Raw genomic sequence first — 8,988 nt, forward strand, 5'->3', positions numbered from 1 at the left:
TCCATTATAAAAGTAATCCACACGGCTCCAGGGGGTTAATAAAGGCCTTCTGAAGTGAATCGATGGGCTTGTGTAAGAAAAATATCCATTTTGAACGTGTTATAAAGTAAAATATCTAGCTTCCTCCAGACCGCCTTCCATCTTCACTTTTTTGAGCTTCAAATTTTGGGCTGCCATTCACTACCATTATAATGCTTGGATTAGCCTGGACATTTTTAAATATAACTTGTATTTGTATTCGTTTTTGTATTCGTCTGAAAGAAAAATGTCATATAGGCTACACCTAGGATGGCTTGAGGGTGAGTATATCATGTGGTAATTTTCAAATTTGGGAGAAATATCTTTTTTTTAAAAATGCTATTTATTTCCAGGTTTGAATTTGAAAATATGCAAACACACACAAACACACAGTGCTGGATACTTACACACTGCAATACAATACTGAATACAAATTATAGTTAGTAATGTAATCTATTACATTATACATTTTAGGTATATAATCTCTGATTAAGTTTTTTGTTACATTTGACCTAATTCATATATCACATTCATTTGAATATAATAATCTTGTAGCATATTGATATTGTAGGGGAATTACAGTTAAGCCACATAGTTTATATAACGAGTTAACTGAAGACAAATATCTCCACACTTCCATGGAAACTAGTATTTCAACTCGAATACAATTTTGACAGTACATTTTAAGAACAAACAAAGGCAACTCTTCTTCCTTATAGCATGCAAAGGATGATTCCCCACCCGGAAGTGTGTGTTTCCCGAGCTCTGATTGGCTGATTGCAACAGCATGACGCGCCTGAAAATCCAATGGTGAGATGCCACACTTTGGTTACTTTGAAGAGCTCCGGGTTTGCACATCCGTGCCGTCCGTCTGCGCTTTCTCTTTCATTGAGTGCAGGGTGCCAGATCCAGTGGGCCTTTCTTTTGGGCACTCCTTCCCTGTACCGCATCACCTCAAAAAGAAGCAAGTCATTGAGGGCTGCCAGGTTATTAACCGTCCCCTTCACTTTTGCACTGAAAAGCGTTTGAAATGATGCTGGCGGTGCTATTTGTCGCTGCTTTTGCAGCGGCCACGCGCGCGAGTGATGTGCTCGAGTTCACGGATGACGATTTTGACAGCAAAATCGGAGACCACGACCTCATTCTGGTGGAATTTTTCGCACCCTGGTGAGTGTAAGACGATTCTGGCTTTTTAATTATGTTTTCTCCATGCGCTTTAACAATGTAGTGCACTAGAGCTCACTGAAATACGCTAATACACACTCTTATTTGCTTATAAATGACAATGAATGTATTTATCATGCTATTTTTCTGAATACCAAACCTACCCCAGTAGAAATGTTTGGGAACTGCATGCATACACGGGACTATTAATAATACTGCAAGGCTGCGCTAAAGCGAAAGTAACGCCAACCATAACCGCTACTTTTCTAGTCACATTATAAGTCTGCAAGGCCGTGAGATGACTATAAGCAATCTGGGAATGGATTTGGATTGATAATGACTTTTAGTCGCTCACTGAGATCAGAACGAATCCATGCGGCTCCATAGTTGTGGATGAAACTAATTGTATCAATCACTTCCTGTTTGTAGCGTTTCTCCACTTTGCTAATACTATAGTGGTTTACTCTGCTGTCAGCCCCTCGTGTTCTGCACAAAATCTCAGTTTGAATTCCATGTGGCGAAAGAAAGTCATTCAGGTTGGGGCAACATGAGATTGAGTAACTGATGATGACTTCTCATTTTTAGGTCCACTGTCCCTTTAAGAACTTGTATTCTGCATAAGAAGCGAACGTTATATGGTTGTTTGTTCTCCGTGTGAAATAGTAGGATTTTTAGACTTATTTGCATATTTACACAATTCAATTATGTATGTCTGATTTAATGTTTGTGGCATTTTACTGCTTTAGGCAGTTTGTTAGACAGAAATCTTAGATGTGGGCGGGAAACAAGGATGTTTGTAGGCTCTGTCGCCCTCCGTTGTAACGATTTGATTGGTCAATGAAGTTTCGCTGGCCGTGTGTGATTGGATAACGCTCGATTACGTAGTTCAGCGTTACTAACTAAGCTGGGACAGAACTTATCAATGAGTTACCTTGACTAGATTTAACGTTTTCATAGGGAGTCTAGAAAAACTCAGGGATGGTTCAACTAAAAATGAATTTAGGCATTTACTCATATTTTTTCCCTATTTTTTAGGTTTGTTTTTGATGTTGTGAAAAGGATATTTTTGTCAGAATAACAGCTTCAGTCACCATTAACATTCATTGCATTTCCCCCCTCTTATCATTCTGTTTTAATAGCCTAATTATACAAAATATTAAACCTCATGTGTCATGTTCACTTTTAGGTGTGGCCATTGCAAACGTCTTGCCCCTGAGTTTGAGGCAGCCGCCACTCGACTAAAAGGCATCGCTCCACTTGCTAAGGTATTGTTTTTCAACCCTGAAAATTTATTGGAATACATTTACATCTCTCTATAGACTTTCCCTGGTTGGAAAGTCTTCCCTTGTGTAAAAGTGTGCTCTTCTTGTAGTGTACTTCAAATATTCAAAGTATATGTGACCGTGGACACACAACCAGTAATAAGGGTCAAAGATGTTTAAATAAAAAATTTATACATCACCCGAAAGCTGAAAAAGAGTACTTTCCATTGATGTATGGTTTGTTAGGACAATATTTGTCCGAGATACAATTATTTGAAAATCTGGAATCTGAGGGTGAAATCTAAATATTGAGAAAATCGCCTTTAAAGTTGTCTAAATTAAGTCCTTAGCAATGCATATTACTAATAATAAATGTTTGATATATTAATGGTATTAATATTCATCTCCGATATGATTTAGGTGGACTGTACCTCCAGTTCCAATGTGTGCAGCAAATATGGCGTGAGCGGGTACCCAACCCTGAAGATTTTCCGAGACGGAGAGGATTCTGGTGGTTATGATGGCCCCAGGACAGCAGGTATATTTTCATATCTCGTCATACCTGGTGATGCTGTAAGTAGTTTCTTAATCAGATTGTTAATGTGTTTCTTCATTACTCCAACAGATGGAATTGTTAGCCACCTGAAGAAACAGGCTGGCCCAGCCTCAGTGGAGCTCAAGAGTCAGGCTGAGTTTGATAAGTTCATCGGGGACCGTGATGCCAGTGTTGTGGGTAAGTGGTGGTGTTATATAGGAATGTTTAGTGCCTCACATTAGCCCTGATTATACTGTATTGCATCAATACTCTTTCGTCTAATGGTTCTCTGTGTCTCCAGGTTTCTTCGCTGATGGAGGAAGTGCTGCTCAGGGAGAGTTCCTGAAGGCGGCCAGTGCTTTGAGAGAGTCCTACCGTTTCGCCCACACTAATGTTGAGGACTTATTGAAGAAACATGATGATGATGGACAGTATGTGGCATTTTCCTGTTCCTAGTGCTTTTGGTTTCAGTTTCGCAGAAAAATCTTGTTTCTAATTTAAAAAACGTTATTTATGCGTTCTGCAGGGGAATTCTTTTGTTCCGGCCACCTCATCTCAGCAACAAATTTGAAGACAGCAGTGTGAAGTTCACTGAGGAGAAGTTCACAAGTGCAAAGATCAAGAAGTTCATTCAGGACAACATGTATGTTTCAACTTGAAAATGAGGAAAATAGGGCACAGAGATGCTCAAATCTGCATTCATTTCTGATGAATTTGATGGTCAAATATTTAATGTCAGTCCTTTTCTCATCATATGCTAGTTTTGGCATCTGTCCCCACATGACTGATGACAACAAAGACCAGCTGAAAGGCAAGGACTTGTTGGTGGCCTACTATGATGTGGACTATGAGAAGAACCCCAAGGGTTCCAACTACTGGAGGAACAGGTAGAACGTGAACTCCATTTTGTCAATGGTTTCTCAGGGACATTTGAAATGTTTTTACATAGAAATGTTATTTTGACAAAAATCTGGAAATATGTTTAAGTAGTACACGCAATTTTTACACACAATCAAAAAAAGTAAAACAAATAAATATAATGGTATCTCAATGATACTAAAATAACACTGATATATCATGGCCTGTCTGAATACTCAATTCTGATTGGCTGGAAGGTGTACCATAAAACAGTTTATTGCACAGGTAGTTACGCCAGTACTACGTACTATGAATCACTCTCTCGATAATGAATTCAAATAAATGCTATAATTCATTTGTTCAAATAAATGTAAATCTGTGTCTGATTCAAAGTGGGTCAATTGGACCCTTCCAGTCACATATTACGCTGTAAACAACAGCCTTAAGTTTTCAATGTTGGCAAATGACCATGGTATAAGTGGGATAATCCACAGCTAGCGCTGCATTTAAACGATTTTAATGCTCCACTTCGCGTCAGGCGGTTCTTTGTATTAAAATCATTTAATGCACGGCTAGCTGTGGATTATACCTAAATATCGTCTGTATACTGATGAGGGAAGTATACTTTTTCAAGTTGGCTTGAAAAAGCTAGACCAAAAAGTTTGAAAAAGTAAATTTAAAGATTTAAGTTTGAAGGTTGGAAGTTTAAAGCAGTATAAAAATTAAAGTTTGGCAGTTTTGAAGTCAACACATAATAACAGACAGACAGACAGATAGGTTGGTTACTAGAGTACTCAGTACTAGATTTACCACGCTCTAGTATGATTTACCATGATTCTAGTATGATTTACCATAGTTTACCATGATTTACCATAGTTTACCACGATTTACCATAGCTTACTACGATTTACCATAGTTTACCATGATTCTAGCATGATTTACCATAGTTTACCATTATATTAGCATGATTTACCATAGTTTACCATGATTCTAGCATGTTTTACCATAGTTTACCATTATATTAACATGATTTACCATAGTTTACCATGATTCTAGTATGATTTACCATAGTTTACCATGATTCTAGCCTGATTTGCCATAGTTTACCATTACATTAGCATGATTTACCATAGTTTACCATGATTTACCATAGTTTACCATGATTCTAGCTTGATTTGCCATAGTTTACCATTACATTAGCATGATTTACCATAGTTTACCATGATTTGCCATAGTTTACCATTATATTCGCATGATTTACCATAGTTTACCCTGATTCTAGCATGTTTTACCATAGTTTACCATGATTCTAGCTTGATATGCCATAGTTTACCATTATATTAACATGATTTACCATAGTTTACCATGATTCTAGCTTGATTTGCCATAGTTTACCATTATATTACCATGATTTACCATGATTTACCATAGTTTACCATGATTCTAGCATGATTTACCAGTTTACCATTATATTCGCATGATTTACCATAGTTTACCATGATATCAGCATGATTTACCATGATTCTAGCATGATTTACCATAGTTTACCATATTAGCATGATTTACCATAGTTTACCATGATTTACCATAATTTACTATAATTTACCATAGTTTACCATAATTTACCATGATGGATAGATTAGAAATATTAGATAGAATGCAAGTTTGAGTCTCAGTGGTTTAGATATAGTAATTCATAGAATGGCCGCCTCTTTGAGTCTAATGTGCTTCAGTGTTTAGATTTTGAATTTTTGTTAGTTGGAGTCTGAACAGTCTTGGCTCATCTGAACATTCCGTCAATGAAAGTCAATGGGATTTTTTCGAGTTTTGATCGTCATTTTTAGGAAAACCGTGAGTCTGATCAGTTAGAAAAGATATAGCACAATGAGTCAGAACAGTCTGAAGGTCTGAGCCGAGTTTGGAGTATGTGGAGTTAAAGCTCCACGCTTCGCGTCGTGACCGCATCACAACCTCGGGTGTGCATTATTTTTCTAATAATTCAACGGCCCGTCGTTAATTTTTCCCTACTTAATGCACGGCTAGCTGTGGATTATCCCTAAATATCGTCTGTACACTGAGGGTTTTTGTAAAACGTGAGGTTTTTTTATTTGAATGAAGGGGAAGTGTTGACTGACCGTGGTCATGCTCTGATAATCCTCGTGTCTCTGTCCAGAGTAATGAAGGTGGCCAAGAGCTTCCTGGATCAGGGGAAGACGCTCAGCTTCGCTGTGGCCAGTAAGAACAGCTTCAGTCATGACGTGTCCGAGTTGGGTCTGGACGGCAGCAGTGGAGAGCTGCCTCTCGTCGGCATCCGTACTGCTAAGGGGGACAAATACGTCATGAAGGACGAGTTCTCGTACGTAGTGTTTTTTTTTTTTTTTTTACAAAAAAGAATCTTGTTTTAAGCAGGTAAAAAAAAATCTTTCTTTTGTGTCTGCAGTCGTGATGGAAAGGCCTTGGAGAAGTTCCTGCAAGATTATTTTGATGGGAAACTCAAGCGTTACCTCAAATCTGAGCCTATTCCTGAGAACAACGATGGCCCCGTGAAGGTGCGTCAGAGGATTGGGTTTTAGCATTGATTAATATCATAATTTTATAATAGCTAGTTTACATAACCTGCTACTCCATCCATATTTTTGCAGGTTCTTGTGGCTGAGAACTTTGACTCAATTGTAAATGATGACAGCAAAGACGTTCTCATCGAGTTTTACGCCCCCTGGTGTGGACACTGCAAGAGCCTGGAGCCTAAATACAAAGAACTGGGCGAGAAGGTGAGTTTAGACATCGATTTATATATTGAGTGCTATGAAATATTGACCTGAACAGCACAATTTCATAAACATGATATTTTTCACAGCTTTCCAGCAATCCAAACATTGTCATCGCAAAGATGGATGCCACCGCTAACGACGTCCCCTCTCCATATGAAGTTAGAGGGTATGTCGTCGATCAATATTTTTCTTTGATGCAAGTTTTTGGTCTCATTTGAAGTTTGATTTACTCATCTGACTATTTGCTTCCAGATTCCCCACCATCTATTTCTCCCCTGCTGGTCAGAAGCAGAATCCAAAGAAATATGAGGTTTGTTTTATTTGACTTTGGTCAATGCACACTTACAAACGTCTGTCGAGAAATGAATCTAATCTGCGTTGTTTGACTTTCAGGGAGGTCGTGAAGTCAACGACTTCATTTCCTACCTGAAGAAAGAGGCCTCAAGCACCGTGGAGGTTCAAGAGGACGACAAGAAGACAAAGAAGAAGAAGTCCGAGTTATAAACAATCACAGCCCAACAACCAAGGAGGGAATTCTTGCAGGAGACATAAATTATATTCCAATCTTTAGTGAAGCGAGTGCTCTGACCCACGTCACATTGTTGGCCCTCTCTTGGGCCTGCTGCTCTGGGAACACTGTGGAAGCTTGTGACGGGACGGCCAGACTGTGTGTGATTTTTAGATAAGTGGAAGAGGTACAGATCTGTCAATTTGAGATTGTTTTCCCTACACTGTACCTTGGAGAGATGCACTTTTGAGACCAATTCTACATATTTTTTTCTCATGGAATAGGGGAGGGGGATTTGGTGAATTATTTTTCCTTTTGTACCTTTTTTTTTTTTGTTAATTTTTTTTTTTGTATGTTTGGAAGGATCGTGAAATAAAAGGCCCACTAAACCTGATCAATCTTGTTTTTTTTTTTTTTTTTTTTTTAATTTACGTTTTATTTAATCGTACGTGGCAGACATATTCATAAGACAATCGTGATACTTGTAGTGTTACGATGAAGCAAAGTTTATACTTGAGCAAAATTGATTAGTTTCCCTTAATCCTTGTCTGTCTTTTGAGAGCATTTGTGGCAGCTGATCTTCTTGAAAGCGTCTAAAAAAAAAAAAAAGCACAATCTTAAAATAACACTACATTGTAAATCACTTAAACTTTACATTTAGGCTGAAAGTCAAATTTTATCTGACGTGTTTAACTGTCAAGAAATGTCTAGATGTATTTTGGTAAAGCATAATTAAGCAGATTTTCATTTTATTGCATTTTAATAGAAATGGAACACAAGAAGCAACAAACAGGTCCACCAGTGATACACTAGATGGTGCAGTTTACTGGTAGTGAGAAATTCTCCCAAGAAAGCCGCCAGCTTCAAAGTAAACAAATCTTCTTCTTTTTTTTTAGGGTACGTTGCAGGCAGTATCATAAATCTATTTTTAAATTAAAAATGTTTGCCAACTTTATATCTGAGGAGAGATTCTATATAATGTTGAAGCTGGGTTATATCAGGCTCTTCATATATAAAACCTTTTTGAGGGGGTTCCACTATGGCATAATTTTATGGATTGTTTCATTTTTAATTTGATTACATTTAATGAGTTAAACAGCTCGCAAGCATAATTTATATCATTAGAAAATGTTAAATAAACCATTATGCAATCATTTAACATTTCTCCTTCTATACAACCACGTGTTTTTCCCCCAAAACATATTTATTGAACATTTTCCAACTTTAGAAGAAAGCACAACAAAAATTTCAACCATAAAGAAAAAGAAACAAAATCGGCATTAATGAGCACATTTAAAATAAAAAAAGTTGTACAACCTTTTTGTTTTAAGCGTTATTTAATAAGTCAGGAACCCTAGGGTTCAATTATAGAACCTTTTCTGCTAAGAGTGTACAATACTTTCTAGACGTCCCGAACACAAACACAGACTCACACACTCCTCGCAATTTTTGGTCTCAAGTGTACAAAAGTTGTGTAGTGTATTCCAGCCTTATTGGAGCTAACAGGCCTATGAAACAAACACATGATTAGGCATGAAAACAGGTAAAACATTTGGTTTAGGCATTAACTACTTCATCATTTTGCAGTTAACCAGTAGTTTTAAACCTACTCAAGGACAAACGGCAAGGCCTATATATATCAGTACTGTCAACCTATAAAATGCAATTAATTGCATCCAAAATAAGTTTGTTTACATACGTGTACCATGCATAATTATGTATATTTGAGTACACACACATATATATTTAAGAATTATTTGCATGTATAATACTTGTGCTTCTTTTAATTATGCTTCGGATATATATATAAATATTTCTTATATATATGTATGCTTGTATTTATACTTAATTATACACAGTACCCACACATTA

At 37.2% G+C, this 8,988-nt stretch overlaps 1 protein-coding gene across 1 annotated transcript; it reads left to right on the forward strand.

Annotated features, from left to right (window-relative positions):
- Window positions 1-737: 737 nt before the first annotated feature.
- On the forward strand, window positions 738-8,434 carry pdia3 (protein disulfide isomerase family A, member 3). The gene is made up of 13 exons (XM_079810363.1): window positions 738-1,185; window positions 2,369-2,447; window positions 2,865-2,982; window positions 3,070-3,177; window positions 3,281-3,410; window positions 3,506-3,622; window positions 3,741-3,866; window positions 6,011-6,193; window positions 6,278-6,386; window positions 6,480-6,608; window positions 6,695-6,774; window positions 6,861-6,918; window positions 7,002-8,434. The coding sequence occupies exons 1-13, from the start codon at window positions 1,049-1,051 to the stop codon at window positions 7,110-7,112; spliced, it is 1,485 nt and encodes a 494-aa protein (XP_079666489.1). The 5' UTR covers window positions 738-1,048; the 3' UTR covers window positions 7,113-8,434.
- The last annotated feature ends 554 nt before the right edge of the window (window positions 8,435-8,988 follow it).

This window comes from Gobio gobio (genome assembly GCF_949357685.1).
Source record: "Gobio gobio genome assembly, chromosome: 25".
NCBI classification, from domain to species: domain Eukaryota; kingdom Metazoa; phylum Chordata; class Actinopteri; order Cypriniformes; family Gobionidae; genus Gobio; species Gobio gobio.

Excerpts from the sequence above, each read along its gene's own strand:
- pdia3 (XM_079810363.1), top strand. The coding sequence starts at position 1,049 with ATGATGCTGGCGGTGCTATTTGTCGCTGCTTTTGCAGCGGCCACGCGC. Across the intron at positions 3,867-6,010 it reads TCCAACTACTGGAGGAACAG|AGTAATGAAGGTGGCCAAGA; the intron begins GTAGAACGTGAA and ends GTCTCTGTCCAG. Across the intron at positions 6,387-6,479 it reads ACAACGATGGCCCCGTGAAG|GTTCTTGTGGCTGAGAACTT; the intron begins GTGCGTCAGAGG and ends ATATTTTTGCAG.